We start from the raw sequence: 17,464 nt of genomic DNA on the forward strand, positions 1-17,464 counted from the left end.
GTCCATGGGGAGCCTGTTCCGACTTCTGCTCCCCTGAATACTGAGGAAGCAAGACACCTGTTAAATATACTCAATGCTTTGCTCACATGGGCATCAGTTATCCTTGCCCACTGGGCAGTAGACACTTGCCAGGTGTCAGCTCTTGGGTTAGTTTGGAGAGATGGCGCTCAGTGCTTGCAAATGGCAGCACATGCTGAGGCCTTCATTGTTGCTCTCCTATCCCATTCCTGGTCAGCCCAATAAGTGGTGGGGGGGAGTGGTGGGGGGGGGTGGGTGTTGTTTGGGGTGCAGGATGCCTTCTTGAACCATAGTGTAGAAATTGCGGATGGCTGTGCCAGACCACTCAGTGGGCGTGGACCAGAGTCACATATCGATCGGGTGCCTAACCTAAAGGAAAATTGCAAAATAAGCTGGGGTGTGGGGGGGGGGGGTTTCCTTTTAAACAGTAACGTTAACACTCGTCGCGTCCCTGGTGTTAACTCACCCGCGAGCAGATTTATGGAATTCAGCTCCACGCTGGGGCTGAAATCCTCCGGGTAGTTAATACGTAACTATGAGCACGACATGGCTGCAAAACGTGGAAGGACGGAGCTCTGAAGGGCCTGGCGAGAGTCACTGTCGCCCAGGTGGGAAAACTCAGCCTCTCGGAGAGAAAAAAAATAAACAATCTGGGTTTTTTTTTGCAGGATAGCGAAAGAATAGAAATTCGTGTCAGCACGTTTGCCTACGCCCGCGCTCCCCCCTCTTCAGAAGCTGCCCACCTCAGTAAGGGTACGGGGACACGGCGATAACGATGACAAAGACATTCTGGTATTTCAGCGTCCGGTGCTCACTGTAGGTGGTCGCCCTGACTTTCAGGCGGTGTACCCCGGGTTCCACCAGCGGGCGCAGCGTGTGCACGATCCCCCGGCCCTCCTCGGTGCGGATGGCGAAGGGGCTCGCCGGGTCCTGCTCGATGGCGGTGAAGTTGGTGCGGCTCTGCAGCACGCCGCGCTCCGAGAAAGCCGACAGCCGGATCACGTCTTGCATGGCCGGGATGCCCCGGGGGAGGGTCAGCAGCTTGTACTGCAACGCCAGGGGTCCCGCCGCACACTGCAGGATACAACGGCGGAAGCAAGTCCTGGAGGGTGGAAACAGAAAAGGGAGGCGGCAACAGGTTGAGAAAAAGGGAAAAAAAAAACCGCTTTCCAAAAGGACACAGCTGAACACAATTCTTCCCCTTACCCTGCGCTGGCTCCCATGCGGTAGGTGGCTGGACATGGGGTATCTATACATTGATGGCTGCCCCTGGTGTTAAAACACATCTGGTTCGGTCCACACTTAATATTCTGTTCCTGACACTCATCAATATCTGAAATAAAGAAGAGAATTTGATCGGAGGGCTGTCCGGTTATTAAGAAGACAGAAGTAGCTCAACATCCTAAACACAAGGCAAGGACAATTGGCCCAACAAAGCTCATAAAATCATAAGAATTAGGAGCAGGAGTAGGTCATTCGGCCCATTGAGCCTGCTCCCCCATTCAATAAGATCATGGCGGATCTGATTGTAACCTCAACCCCACATTCTTGTCTAGCTCCCATAACCCCAAGTCGATCAAAAATCTGCCTAACTCAGCCTTGAATATATTCAATGACCCAGCCTCCACTGCTCTCTGAGGAAGAGAATTCCAAAGGCTAATGACTCTCTGAGAGAAGAAATTCCTCCTCATTTCTGTCTTAAGTGAGAGACTCCCTTATCTTTAAACTGTGCCCCCTAATTCTACATTCCTCCAGGAGAGGAATCATCTTCTGAGCATCCATCCTGTCAAGTCCCCTCAGAATCTTATATGTTTCTATAAGATCACCCCTCATTCTTCTAAACTCTAATGGGCACAGGCCCAACCTACTCAAACCTTCCTCATAAGACAAAGCCTTCATCCCAGGAATCAGCCGAGTGAAACTTCTCTGAACTGCTTTCAATCCAAGTATATCCCTCCTTAATTAAGGAGACGAAAACTGGGCACAGTATTCCAGGTGCAATCTCACCAATGCCCTGTACAGTTGTAGCAAGACTTCTCTACTTTTATACTCCATCCCCCTTGCAATAAAGGCCAACATTCAATTTGACTTCCTCATTGCTGTACCTGCATGCTGACATTTTGTGATTCATGTGCAAGGACACCCAGACCCCTCTGTACCGCAACATTCTGCAGGCCCTCTCCATTTAAATAATATTTCGCTTTTTCATTCTTCCTGCCAAAGTGGACAACCTCACATTTTCCCACATTATACTCCTTTTGCCAATTTTTTTGTCCACTCACTTAACCCATTTACATCCCTTTGCAGACACCCTCATCCCTCCGATACTCCTATTCACTCTCATAAAACAGGAGTAGAAGAATCAAATCAATGGACTCACTCATTTGTGACCTCGACATCGAATCAGGACATGGCAAAAGCACATTCTGCACAGTCAACCCTGTAAAGTCTTCCTCACTCACACCTGGGGCCTGAGGCCAAATTTGGGAGAGCTGTCCCACAGATGAGTGCCTGACATAGTCACACACACACACGATCATATTAAACGTCCCAGTCTCCTCCATTACCATCCTGGGGGTCTGTCCTGACCCACCGACAGGTCATTGCCACCAGAGGTAGCTAGAGTTAGAGCTCTGTATTCTCTAATCTTCTTGTATTGTCGATCCCTTGGGATGATTCATGTCGTTCATCCTCTCCAATGTATTTTTATCCCTTTTGAAATAAGGGGCTTGGCAGTCTTCCAAGTGCGGCCCGAGCAAGTGTGGGTGTGAGGAATTGAGAGGTACAAAGAGGCCCTTTCCTGCTTCGTTCCACTCTGCATTATTACAATGTCACATTGCAGCAATGTAGCAGCAATGGGCAGAACGGAACCCTCTCTGTTCTGGCTCTCTTGGCTCAGTTTAAAAATGTAACACACGGACAGGCCTCAAATTCAATCCCTGGTTACTGCTGAATAAATTAATCTCAGTGTCCCTGATAAAAGCAGGAAAAGAAACCAGGTCTCCATGTCCTGATCTCTCCAAACAGGCAGTGGGAGATCAGGTGTGTGCAGGATCGAAATTGGCCCCAAGGCTTTCCACAGTCAAATAGCCTACCAACTGTTTAGAATCAAACACACAGACAAATACAAATACATACACACAGACAAAGACAGACAGACACACACACACACAAAGACAGATATACACACACATACAAAGACAGATATACACACACACATACACACACAAAGGCAGATACACACACCAAGACAGATATATACACACACAAAGGCAGATATACACACGCACACACACACACACACAAAGACAGATACACACACAAAGACAGATACACACACAAAGATAGATACACACACGCAAAGACAGATACACACACGCAAAGACAGATACACACACACACACACACACACACACACACAGAGTCATGTCAACAGATCACAGCCCAAATTACTTATTGAACTTATTAAGGCTTTTTTTTTTAAAAAAAAGGACATACAAGCAAATGCTGGCTGAGACGGTAAAGTAACCACTTTCCAGAAAATTCCTACGTGGATCATACTTGACCAACTAGCCCAGAGGGGCCTTGGAATGTCGCACCTAAAAAGGTGTCAAGGCCCACTTCAGACAGAGACACTTCAAAGGAAGAGATGCAATGCAAAAGACTGAACTTTAACCTCCTGTGGTTGCGGAGACAATACAGACTGATTACCATCTTAGCAGGAAACATCTCCTGTTGAGTTATATCCCAGAATGTGGAAATGATCTGAAGGAAAGCAGATTCTGGGCGAAAGAGATGTTTGTTTTTCTCTTCCAGGAATACACAAGAAAAGGGGTTAAAAAGCCAGCTGCAAATCTGATCTGTGTGCTCTGGTGTTTAGTTCTGGTGTTCTAGTGAGTGCTTTGAGGGTCATGGGATGTGGGTGTCGGTGTCACTGGCTAAGCCAGCATTTAATTCCCATCCCTAATTGCCCTTGTTCAGTGGCATTTAAGAGTCAACCACATTGCTGTGGGTCTGGAGTCACATAAAGGCCAGACAAGGTAAGGACGGCAGATTTCCTTCCCTAAAGGACATTGGTGAACCAGATGGGTTTTTACAACAATCGGCAATGGTTTCATGGTCATCATTAGACTTTTAATTCCAGATTTTTATTGAATTCAAGTTCCACCATCTGCTGTAGTGGAATTCGAACCCAGGTCCCCAGAACATTACCCTGGGTATCTGGACTATTAGTTCAGTGAGAATACCACTATGCCATTGCCTCCCCTCATTCTAATTTGTGTGTTTGTATGTTGCGTTTTTATTATTTTTTTCTCAGGTTTTAGTAACTAATAAACTTACTCTTTCTTTGACTCAAGAAAGCCTGGTTAAACTGGCTCCTTCTAAAACATTAATACATTTGGACAGGGAAAAGGCATCCACAAGGGAAGGGGTCCTTTTTAAATTAATCCTGTTGCAACCAGCTGAAGGGGTTGAATAAAGAAGGGGAGCCAGCTCATTCCTCCTCACCCGGCAGCAGAACAGAATCGGGGGTCCCATTCGGGAAGTTAACAAAATTGGGGATCATAACATATTGGGGGACTATACCCAGGGACTGGTTGTAACACACACACACAAACACACAAAAATACACGGACACAGACACAGACAGATATACACATATACACGCCCTCACATAGATACATACATGCACACAGCACGGAATTGTCTGGTCCCATTGGCAGCAGACGTCATGGTGGGCGTGAACGGACAATATGGTGACAAAGCCAAAAACTGATTTTACGCCGTCGTGAAACCAGTTTGTGATCGTCCGCTCCAACTGCCAATGGTGGGGCCGCATTTCCCACCACCGCACATCGAGAAACTAATTTCAATACTTTAGTATCTCATTATAGGCCCTGCTTGCCAGAATCATCACCCCAAGTGGATCATCCAGGCACGTCGGTGGGTGATTGCACAGTCACTTATGTACAGACAGTCACATACTGTCACATACAGACACAAACACAGCCAGTCACAAACACAGTCACATACAGGCACAAACACAGGCAGTCACATACAGGCACAAACACAGGCAGTCACATATAGGCACAAGCACAGGCAGTCACATATAGGCACAAGCACAGGCAGTCATATATAGGCACAAACACAGGCAGTCACATACAGGCACAAGCACAGGCAGTCACATACAGACACGGACACTGACAGTCACATACAGACACTAACAGTCATATACAGACACAGGCTGATGACTGACTAGCCCAGTAGCAGTGAGGCACCTGCAGCTTCAGGTGAAAATCAGAGAATGAGAAAGAGCCGGTTATTTCACTGATGGGATAAACTCACCACAGTGAACACCATCCTCCTTGTTGTTTACCACTTACCCTGGCAGCTTCTACCATTGGGCAGCAGCCGGTATCCGGATGGGCACACACAGTGGTAGCTGCCCTGGGTATTCCTGCAATCGTGTTGGCAGAAATTCCAAGTCTGGCATTCATTGATATCTGGAATAAAAAAGTCGCACAGGCAAATCAGGCACAAAGCTGGGCAGATCACTCTGGATTCTACTTCAGAACTGAAGCAACATTTCTTCTTCATTTCTGCTGTTAGCTCTCATCCGCCACATTGTTTAATCACATACATTCCCTAGGTGGCTACACTTCAAAAATGTTAAGGTCCTGGAAGGTTCCATAGAAATGCAGATTATTTCTTTATTAGATGAGGCGTACAGTGCTGAGGAGAGATGAGGCCATAAATTAATAATTCCCATCATGTTCTGTCCATCCCCGAAACAACAAAACAAAAACCACACTCTTGTGGGGAAATGTTATTCCATGTTTAAATCCAATACAGACTTACACTGCCTAAGGCTGTAAGGGATCCATGTTGAATGCATTTAAGAAAAAGTTTAGCGAATTCTTTTCTGGACTCAAATCCTCACTGATTATCCTTTGCTGAGACCTCAACAGATTCAAACACCATCTGACTGAGTGTGCACAGAATGGGGGGGGGGGGGTGCTGGGGGGGTGCGGGGGGTGGTGATTGTGAGAGGGGCCTGTTTCTGGGAGTGGACAACCTCAAACACTAACCTTCCAGTTCAGCCCCAGCCCCAGGACACGTGCTCACCACACCGCCAAGGGTAAATGATGTGAAACCCCAGCATGCTTATCTACCGTCAGGGTGAGACCCTCACCTCCCAATTTACATTTGTACTGAACAATCGCTTGTATTTTTTGGTACAATCTTTATTTATTTATTCTTTCACGGGTTGTGGGTGTCGCTGGCAAGGCCAGTATTTATTGCGCGTCCCCAATTGCCCTTGAACTGAGTGGCTTGCTAGGCCATTTCAGAGGTTAATTAAGAGTCAACCACATTGCTGTGGGTCTGGAGTCACATGTAGGCCAGACCAGGTAAGGATGGCAGATTTCCTTCCTTAAAGAGATTTAATGAACCAAACAGGCTTTTACAACAATTGACAGCAGTTTCATGCTCATCATTAATGAACTAGCTTTATATTCCAGATATAATTATTTGAATTACACCTCACCAGCTGCCGAGGTAGGATTTGAACTCATGTCCCCAGAACATTAGTCTGGGTCTCTGGATTACTAGTCCAGTGACATTACCACTATTCTACCATTTCCACAAGGATAATCTGAGTTGACTGGTTATACTTATATCGGAACTAAATAAATGCAAGGTTTCTGATAGGCCCAGAGTACTGGGGCCTAAAAGCACCCACTGAATCCCCAGAAACTTGGTCTATGCCGGCCTACCATTGGCCTTTGGCCGAGTCTGTAGTCTCAGAAAACCCTTGTCCAATAGGAAAGTTTGCAGAACAGGAAAACTCCTTGGCTTCACCTGTCCATGGTCCCAGCATCCCAAAGGCTCCAATGTTACCCTCAACTCTCTCTCTCGGTGTGTTGAGATCATTAACCCTTTCTTTCACGGTATGTCGAGATCCCTAACGCTCTCTCCCGTGGTAGGTCAAGATCACTAGCCCTCTCTCTCTTGGTCTGTCAAGATCACTAAACCTCTCTCTCTCTTGGTGTGTCGAATTCACTAACCCTCTCTCTCTCTCGGTATGTTGAGATCACTAACCCTCTCTCTCTCTTGGTGTGTCAAGATCACTAACACTCTCTCTCTCTCTCGGTGTCTCGAGATCACTAACCCTCTCTCGGTCTGTCAAGATCACTAACCCTCTCTCTCTCGGTATGTCGAATTCACTAACCCTCTCTCTCTCTCGGTGTGTCGAGATCACTAACCCTCTCTCGGTGTGTCGAGATCACTAACCCTCTCTCTCTCGGTGTGTCGAGATCACTAACTCTCTCTCGGGATGTCAAGATCACTAACCCTCTCTTTCTCGGTCTGTCGAGATCACTAACCCTCTCTCTCTCGGTGTGTCGAGATCACTAACCCTCTCTCTCTCGGTGTGTTGAGTTCACTAACCCTCTCTCTCTCGGTATGTCGAGATCACTAACCCTTTCTCTCTCGGTATGTCGAGATCACTAACCCTCTCTCGGTATGTCGAGTTCACTAACCCTCTCTTTCACGGTATGTCGAGATCCCTAACGCTCTCTCCCGTGGTATGTCAAGATCACGAGCCCTCTCTCTCTTGGTCTGTCGAGATCACTAACCCTCTCTCTCTCTTGGTGTGTTGAATTCACTAACCCTCTCTCTCTCTCTCGGTATGTTGAGATCACTAACCCTCTCTCTCTTGGTGTGTCAAGATCACTAACCCTCTCTCTCTCGGTATGTCGAATTCACTAACCCTCTCTCTCTCTCGGTGTGTCGAGATCACTAACCCTCTCTCTCTCGGTCTGTTGAGATCACTAACGCTCTCTCTCTTGATGTGTCGAGATCACTAACCCTCTCTCTTGGTGTGTCGAATTCACTAAGCCTCTCTCTCGTTGTGTCAAGATCACTAACACTCTCTCCCTCGGTATGTCAAGATCTCTAACCCTCTCTTTCTCGGTGTGTCGAGATCATGAACACTTTCTCTCTCGTTGTGTCGGGATCACTAACCCTCTCTCTCTCGGTCTGTCGAGATCACTAACCCTCTCTCTCTCGGTCTGTCGAGATCACTAACCCTCTCTCTCGGTGTGTCGAGATCACTAACCCTCTCTCTCTCGGTCTGTCGAGATCACTAACCCTCTCTCTCGGGGTGTCGAGATCACTAACCCTCTCTCTCTCGGTATGTTGAGATCACTAACCCTCTCTCGGTGTGTTGAGATCACTAACCTTCTCTCTCTCGGTATGGCGAGATCACTAACGCTCTCTCTCTCGGTGTGTTGAGATCACTAACGCTCTCTCTCTTGGTGTGTTGAGATCACTAACCTTCTCTCTCTCAGTATGTTGAGATCACTAACCCTCTCTCTCTCGGTATGTCAAGATCACTAACCCTCTCTCTCTCTCTCCCGATATGTCGAGATCACTAACGCTCTCTCACTTGGTATGTCGAGATCACTAATGCTCCCTCTCTTGGTGTGTCGAGATCACTAACCCTCTCTCTCTCTCGGTATGTCAAGATCACTAACCCTCTATCTCTCGATATGTCGAGATCACTAACCCTCTCTCTCTCAATATGTCGAGATCACTAACCCCCTCTCTCTCTCGGCATCTCGATATCACTAATGCTCTCCCTCTCTCGCTATGTCGAGATTATTAACCCTCTCTCTCTCGGGGTCTCAAGATCACCAAAGCTCTCTCTCTTGGTATGTCAAGATCACTAACCCTCTCTCTCTCGGTATGTCCAGATCACTAACCCTCTCGTGCTCTCTCGGTATGTCGAGATCACTAATGCTCTCTCACTCTCTCGATATGTCAAGATCACTACACTCTGTGTCTTGGTATGTTGAGATCACTAACGCTCTCTCTCTCGGTATTTCGAGATAAACTAACGTCGTCTCTCTCGGTATGCTGAGATCACTAACCCTCTCTCTCTCGATATGTCGAGGTCACTAACCCTCTCTCTCTCGGTGTCAAGATCACTAACCCTCTCTCTCTCGGTATTTCGAAATTACTAACCCTCTCTCTCTCGGTATGTCAAGATCACTAACCCTCTCTCTCTCGGTATGTCAAAATTAGTAACCCTCTTTCTCTCTCTCGGTATGTCGAGATCACTAACGCTCTCTCTCTCGGTGTGTCGAGATCACTAATGCTCTCTCTCTATATGTCGAGATCACTAACCCTCTCTCTCTCTCGATGTGTTGAGATCACTAACCCTCTCTCTCTCGGTCTGTCGAGATCACTAACCCTCTCTCTCTCTCGGTGTGTCGAGATCACTAACCCTCTCTCTCTCGGCGTGTCGAGATCACTAACCTTCTCTCTCTCGGTATGTCGAGATCACTAACCCTCTCTCTCTCGGTATGTCGAGATCACTAACCCTCTCTCTCTCGGTGTGTCGAGATCACTAACGCTCTCTCTCTATATGTCGAGATCACTAACCCTCTCTCTCTCGGTACGTCGAGATCACTAACCCTCTCTCTCTCAGTGTGTCGAGATCATTAACCCTCTCTCTCTCTCGGTCTCTCGAGATCACTAACCCTCTCTCTCTCTCGGGGTGTCGAGATCACTAACCTTCTCTCTCTCGGTCTGTCGAGATCACTAACCCTCTCTCTCTCGGTCTGTCGAGATCACTAACTCTCTCTCTCGGTGTGTCGAGATCACTAACCCTCTCTCTCTCTGTCTGTCGAGATCACTAACCCTCTCTCTCGGGGTGTCGAGATCACTAACCCTCTCTCTTTCGGTATGTTGAGATCACTAACCTTCTCTCTCTCGGTATGGCGAGATCACTAATGCTCTCTCTTTCGGTGTGTTGAGATCACTAACGCTCTCTCTCTTGGTGTGTTGAGATCACTAACCCTCTCTCTCTCAGTATGTTGAGATCACTAACCCTCTCTCTCTCGGTATGTCAAGATCACTAACCCTCTCTCTCTCTCTCCCGATATGTCGAGATCACTAACGCTCTCTCACTTGGTATGTCGAGATCACTAATGCTCCCTCTCTTGGTGTGTCGAGATCACTAACCCTCTCTCTCTCTCGGTATGTCAAGATCACTAACCCTCTATCTCTCGATATGTCGAGATCACTAACCCTCTCTCTCTCAATATGTCGAGATCACTAACCCCCTCTCTCTCTCGGCATCTCGATATCACTAACGCTCTCCCTCTCTCGCTATGTCGAGATTATTAACCCTCTCTCTCTCGGGGTCTCAAGATCACCAAAGCTCTCTCTCTTGGTATGTCAAGATCACTAACCCTCTCTCTCTCGGTATGTCCAGATCACTAACCCTCTCGTGCTCTCTCGATATGTCGAGATCACTAATGCTCTCTCACTCTCTCGATATGTCAAGATCACTACCCTCTGTGTCTTGGTATGTTGAGATCACTAACGCTCTCTCTCTCGGTATTTCGAGATAAACTAACGTCGTCTCTCTCGGTATGCTGAGATCACTAACCCTCTCTCTCTCGATATGTCGAGGTCACTAACCCTCTCTCTCTCGGTGTCAAGATCACTAACTCTCTCTCTCTCGGTATTTCGAAATTACTAACCCTCTCTCTCTCGGTATGTCAAGATCACTAACCCTCTCTCTCGGTATGTCGAAATTACTAACCCTCTCTCTCTCAGCGTGATGAGATCACTAACCCTCTTGTGCTCTCTCGATATGTCGAGATCACTAATTCTCTCTCACTCTCTCGATATGTCAAGATCAGTACCCTCTGTGTCTTGGTATGTTGAAATCACTAACGCTCTCTCACTCGGTATGCTGAGATCACTAGGACCTCTTGATATGTCGAGATCACTAACCCTCTCTCTCTCGATATGTCGAGGTCACTAATGCTCTCTCTCAGTGTGTCAAGATCACTAACGCTCTCTCTCTCGGTGTGTCGAGATCACTAATGCTCTCTCTCTCGGTGTGTCGAGATCACTAACCCTCTCTCTCTCGGTGTGTCGAGATCACTAACCCTCTCTCTCTCGGTGTGTCAAGATCACTAACGCTCTCTCTCTCGGTGTGTCGAGATCACTAACGCTCTCTCTCTTGGTGTGTCGAGATCACTAACCCTCTCTCTCTCGGTCTCTCGAGATCACTAACCCTCTCTCTCTCGGTCTCTCGAGATCACTAACCCTCTCTCTCTCGGTATGTCCAGATCACTAACCCTCTCTCTCTCGGAATGGCGAGATCACTAACCCTCTCTCTCTCGGTGTCAAGATCACTAACCCTCTCTCTCTCGGTATTTCGAAATTACTAACCCTCTCTCTCTCGGTATGTCAAGATCACTAACCCTCTCTCTCTCGGTATGTCAAAATTAGTAACCCTCTTTCTCTCGGTATGTTGAGATCACTAACCCTCTCTCTCGGTATGTCGAAATTACTAACCCTCTCTTTCTCGGCGTGATGAGATCACTAACCCTCTCGTGCTCTCTCGATATGTCGAGATCACTAATTCTCTCTCACTCTCTCGATATGTCAAGAACAGTACCCTCTGTGTCTTGGTATGTTGAAATCACTAACGCTCTCTCACTCGGTATGCTGAGATCACTAGGACCTCTCGATATGTCGAGATCACTAACCCTCTCTCTCTCGATATGTCGAGGTCACTAATGCTCTCTCTCGGTGTGTCAAGATCACTAACGCTCTCTCTCTCGGTGTGTCGAGATCACTAACCCTCTCTCTCTCGGTCTGTCGAGATCACTAACCCTCTCTCTCTCTCGGTGTGTCGAGATCACTAACCCTCTCTCTCTCGGCGTGTCGAGATCACTAACCCTCTCTCTCTCGGTGTGTCGAGATCACTAACCCTCTCTCTCTCGGTGTGTCGAGATCACTAACCTTCTCTCTCTCGGTATGTCGAGATCACTAACCCTCTCTCTCTCGGTATGTCCAGATCACTAACCCTCTCGTGCTCTCTCGATATGTCGAGATCACTAATGCTCTCTCACTCTCTCGATATGTCAAGATCACTACCCTCTGTGTCTTGGTATGTTGAGATCACTAACGCTCTCTCTCTCGGTATTTCGAGATAAACTAACGTCGTCTCTCTCGGTATGCTGAGATCACTAACCCTCTCTCTCTCGATATGTCGAGGTCACTAACCCTCTCTCTCTCGGTGTCAAGATCACTAACTCTCTCTCTCTCGGTATTTCGAAATTACTAACCCTCTCTCTCTCGGTATGTCAAGATCACTAACCCTCTCTCTCGGTATGTCGAAATTACTAACCCTCTCTCTCTCAGCGTGATGAGATCACTAACCCTCTTGTGCTCTCTCGATATGTCGAGATCACTAATTCTCTCTCACTCTCTCGATATGTCAAGATCAGTACCCTCTGTGTCTTGGTATGTTGAAATCACTAACGCTCTCTCACTCGGTATGCTGAGATCACTAGGACCTCTTGATATGTCGAGATCACTAACCCTCTCTCTCTCGATATGTCGAGGTCACTAATGCTCTCTCTCAGTGTGTCAAGATCACTAACGCTCTCTCTCTCGGTGTGTCGAGATCACTAATGCTCTCTCTCTCGGTGTGTCGAGATCACTAACCCTCTCTCTCTCGGTGTGTCGAGATCACTAACCCTCTCTCTCTCGGTGTGTCAAGATCACTAACGCTCTCTCTCTCGGTGTGTCGAGATCACTAACGCTCTCTCTCTTGGTGTGTCGAGATCACTAACCCTCTCTCTCTCGGTCTCTCGAGATCACTAACCCTCTCTCTCTCGGTCTCTCGAGATCACTAACCCTCTCTCTCTCGGTATGTCCAGATCACTAACCCTCTCTCTCTCGGAATGGCGAGATCACTAACCCTCTCTCTCTCGGTGTCAAGATCACTAACCCTCTCTCTCTCGGTATTTCGAAATTACTAACCCTCTCTCTCTCGGTATGTCAAGATCACTAACCCTCTCTCTCTCGGTATGTCAAAATTAGTAACCCTCTTTCTCTCGGTATGTTGAGATCACTAACCCTCTCTCTCGGTATGTCGAAATTACTAACCCTCTCTTTCTCGGCGTGATGAGATCACTAACCCTCTCGTGCTCTCTCGATATGTCGAGATCACTAATTCTCTCTCACTCTCTCGATATGTCAAGAACAGTACCCTCTGTGTCTTGGTATGTTGAAATCACTAACGCTCTCTCACTCGGTATGCTGAGATCACTAGGACCTCTCGATATGTCGAGATCACTAACCCTCTCTCTCTCGATATGTCGAGGTCACTAATGCTCTCTCTCGGTGTGTCAAGATCACTAACGCTCTCTCTCTCGGTGTGTCGAGATCACTAACCCTCTCTCTCTCGGTCTGTCGAGATCACTAACCCTCTCTCTCTCTCGGTGTGTCGAGATCACTAACCCTCTCTCTCTCGGCGTGTCGAGATCACTAACCCTCTCTCTCTCGGTGTGTCGAGATCACTAACCCTCTCTCTCTCGGTGTGTCGAGATCACTAACCTTCTCTCTCTCGGTATGTCGAGATCACTAACCCTCTCTCTCTCGGTATGTCCAGATCACTAACCCTCTCTCTCTCGGTGTGTCGAGATCACTAACGCTCTCTCTCTATATGTCGAGATCACTAACCCTCTCTCTCTCGGTATGTCGAGATCACTAACCCTCTCTCTCTCAGTGTGTCGAGATCATTAACCCTCTCTCTCTCTCGGTCTCTCGAGATCACTAACCCTCTCTCTCTCTCGGGGTGTCGAGATCACTAACCTTCTCTCTCTCGGTCTGTCGAGATCACTAACCCTCTCTCTCTCGGTCTGTCGAGATCACTAACTCTCTCTCTCGGTGTGTCGAGATCACTAACCCTCTCTCTCTCTGTCTGTCGAGATCACTAACCCTCTCTCTCGGGGTGTCGAGATCACTAACCCTCTCTCTTTCGGTATGTTGAGATCACTAACCTTCTCTCTCTCGGTATGGCGAGATCACTAATGCTCTCTCTTTCGGTGTGTTGAGATCACTAACGCTCTCTCTCTTGGTGTGTTGAGATCACTAACCCTCTCTCTCTCAGTATGTTGAGATCACTAACCCTCTCTCTCTCGGTATGTCAAGATCACTAACCCTCTCTCTCTCTCTCCCGATATGTCGAGATCACTAACGCTCTCTCACTTGGTATGTCGAGATCACTAATGCTCCCTCTCTTGGTGTGTCGAGATCACTAACCCTCTCTCTCTCTCGGTATGTCAAGATCACTAACCCTCTATCTCTCGATATGTCGAGATCACTAACCCTCTCTCTCTCAATATGTCGAGATCACTAACCCCCTCTCTCTCTCGGCATCTCGATATCACTAACGCTCTCCCTCTCTCGCTATGTCGAGATTATTAACCCTCTCTCTCTCGGGGTCTCAAGATCACCAAAGCTCTCTCTCTTGGTATGTCAAGATCACTAACCCTCTCTCTCTCGGTATGTCCAGATCACTAACCCTCTCGTGCTCTCTCGATATGTCGAGATCACTAATGCTCTCTCACTCTCTCGATATGTCAAGATCACTACCCTCTGTGTCTTGGTATGTTGAGATCACTAACGCTCTCTCTCTCGGTATTTCGAGATAAACTAACGTCGTCTCTCTTGGTATGCTGAGATCACTAACCCTCTCTCTCTCGGTCTCTCGAGGTCACTAACCCTCTCTCTCTCGGTATGTCCAGATCACTAACCCTCTCTCTCTCGGAATGGCGAGATCACTAACCCTCTCTCTCTCGGTGTCAAGATCACTAACCCTCTCTCTCTCGGTATTTCGAAATTACTAACCCTCTCTCTCTCGGTATGTCAAGATCACTAACCCTCTCTCTCTCGGTATGTCAAAATTAGTAACCCTCTTTCTCTCGGTATGTTGAGATCACTAACCCTCTCTCTCGGTATGTCGAAATTACTAACCCTCTCTTTCTCGGCGTGATGAGATCACTAACCCTCTCGTGCTCTCTCGATATGTCGAGATCACTAATTCTCTCTCACTCTCTCGATATGTCAAGAACAGTACCCTCTGTGTCTTGGTATGTTGAAATCACTAACGCTCTCTCACTCGGTATGCTGAGATCACTAGGACCTCTCGATATGTCGAGATCACTAACCCTCTCTCTCTCGATATGTCGAGGTCACTAATGCTCTCTCTCGGTGTGTCAAGATCACTAACGCTCTCTCTCTCGGTGTGTCGAGATCACTAACCCTCTCTCTCTCGGTGTGTCGAGATCACTAACCCTCTCTCTCTCTCGGTGTGTCGAGATCACTAATGCTCTCTCTCGGTGTGTCAAGATCACTAACGCTCTCTCTCTCGGTGTGTCGAGATCACTAACGCTCTCTCTCTCGGTCTCTCGAGATCACTAACCCTCTCTCTCTCAGTCTCTTGAGATCACTAACCCTCTCTCTCTCGGTATGTCCAGATCACTAACCCTCTCTCTCTCGGTATGTCCAGATCACTAACCCTCTCTCTCTCTCGGTGTGTCGCGATCACTAACCCTCTCTCGATGTGTCGAGATCACTAACCCTCTCTCGATGTTTCGAGATCACTAACCCTCTCTCTCTCTCGATGTGTTGAGATCACTAACCCTCTCTCTCTCGGTCTGTCGAGATCACTAACCCTCTCTCTCTCTCTCGGTGTGTCGAGATCACTAACCCTCTCTCTCTCGGCGTGTCGAGATCACTAACCCTCTCTCTCTCGGTGTGTCGAGATCACTAACCCTCTCTCTCTCGGTGTGTCGAGATCACTAACCCTCTCTCTCTCGGTATGTCGAGATCACTAACCCTCTCTCTCTCAGTGTGTCGAGATCATTAACCCTCTCTCTCTCTCGGTCTCTCGAGATCACTAACCCTCTCTCTCTCGGTCTGTCGAGATCACTAACCCTCTCTCTCTCGGTGTGTCGAGATCACTAACCCTCTCTCTCTCGGTGTGTCGAGATCACTAATGCTCTCTCTCGGTGTGTCAAGATCACTAACGCTCTCTCTCGGTGTGTCGAAATCACTAACGCTCTCTCTCTCGGTGTGTCGAGATCACTAACCCTCTCTCTCTCGGTCTCTCGAGATCACTAACCCTCTCTCTCTCGGTCTCTTTAGATCACTAACCCTCTCTCTCTCGGTATGTCCAGATCACTAACCCTCTCTCTCTCGGTATGTCCAGATCACTAACCCTCTCTCTCTCTCGGTGTGTCGTGATCACTAACCCTCTCTCGATGTGTCGAGATCACTAACCCTCTCTCGATGTGTCGAGATCACTAACCCGTGTCGAGATCACTAACCCTCTCTCTCTCTCGATGTGTCGAGATCACTAACCCTCTCTCTCTCGGTATGTCGAGATCACTAACTTTCTCTCTCTCGGTGTGTCGAGATCACTAACGCTCTCTCTCTCGGTGTGTCGAGATCACTAACGCTCTCTCTCTCGGCGTGTCGAGATCAATAACGCTCTCTCTCTCGGCGTGTCGAGATCACTAACGCTCTCTCTCTCGGTGTGTCGAGATCACTAACGCTCTCTCTCGGCGTGTTGAGATCACTAATGCTCTCTCTCTCGGCGTGTCGAGATCACTAACGCTCTCTCTCTTGGCGTGTCGAGATCACTAACGCTCTCTCTCTCGGTGTGTCCAGATCACTAATGCTCTCTCTCTCGGTGTGTCCAGATCACTAACGCTCTCTGCCATTTTGTTTGTTGATGCCCCATTACTGCTGCTTTCTCCTCACAATCCTCCCTTTTGTTATTTAATCACTCCGGCCTTCCACCCTCCCAGCAGCTACCTACATTGATATAGCACCTTAACTGTAGTGAAGCCATCACACGCCTTCCCTCTCTGTTGCTTCCTCTGCTTCTCAGGTTGCCTCCCCCACTCTCTGCTCCTATTTAAAACCTGTCATATCGCGAACATTGAGCAGCTCGGAAAGGTCACTGAGGTGAGACTTTCACTGGGAGCTGAGCTCCCTTTGGCAGCAGCAGCCAATTCAGCTGCTGCCGTCTCTGTGAGAGGCCAATTCGGGGGGGGGGGGGGGTGCGCCAGTGTTAGCGACGGGTCAATGCTGGGGCAGCGCCGGCAGGATGAGGGCACACCGACGGCCAGGTGCCTTCAAAGACGGGTAATTAGGGTCTGAGGATGCCAGGGCTCAGCGGACAGGTCCTGCCAATCGGGGTCAGGGAGGGATTAGGAGATGCAGGCAGCGCTGTTGATGGGGCGGGTGGGAGGGGGGGGTGGAGGCAAAGTCATTGTCACCAGAGGACCGCCCCCCCTTCCCTGGGCTACAGAGGAGGAACCCCCAGACCCCCACCCCCCTTCCTCCACTGGAGCTCACTGTTGCATTCCGTGCCGCCGGCGAAATGGTGTGACAGCGGCAAATCACCGACACTGTCCTGCACCAGCTTCCCACCTCCCAGCCCGTCAGCCAAGGGCTGGGAACATCCTGCTCAATGTTTCTGTCTCGGCCGTTGCTGCCTGACCTGTTGACTAGCTCCGGCCATTGCTGTTTATGTTTCAGGGTTGCACCTAGTTTGAGC

At 48.4% G+C, this 17,464-nt stretch overlaps 1 protein-coding gene across 1 annotated transcript in view; it reads right to left on the reverse strand.

Annotated features, from left to right (window-relative positions):
* Positions 1–762: 762 nt before the first annotated feature.
* The window catches only part of LOC121281526 (hemicentin-1-like), a 566,775-nt gene continuing 550,073 nt past the window's right edge, over positions 763–17,464 (reverse strand). The window contains exons 112-114 of the mRNA XM_041194473.1: positions 5,403–5,522; positions 1,225–1,351; positions 763–1,120 (exon numbers count right to left, since the gene is read on the reverse strand). Of these exons, the coding sequence (XP_041050407.1) occupies positions 763–1,120; positions 1,225–1,351; positions 5,403–5,522 (605 nt within the window). The remainder of the gene's footprint in view (positions 1,121–1,224; positions 1,352–5,402; positions 5,523–17,464) is intronic.

This window comes from Carcharodon carcharias, chromosome 8 (genome assembly GCF_017639515.1).
Source record: "Carcharodon carcharias isolate sCarCar2 chromosome 8, sCarCar2.pri, whole genome shotgun sequence".
Taxonomy (NCBI): domain Eukaryota; kingdom Metazoa; phylum Chordata; class Chondrichthyes; order Lamniformes; family Lamnidae; genus Carcharodon; species Carcharodon carcharias.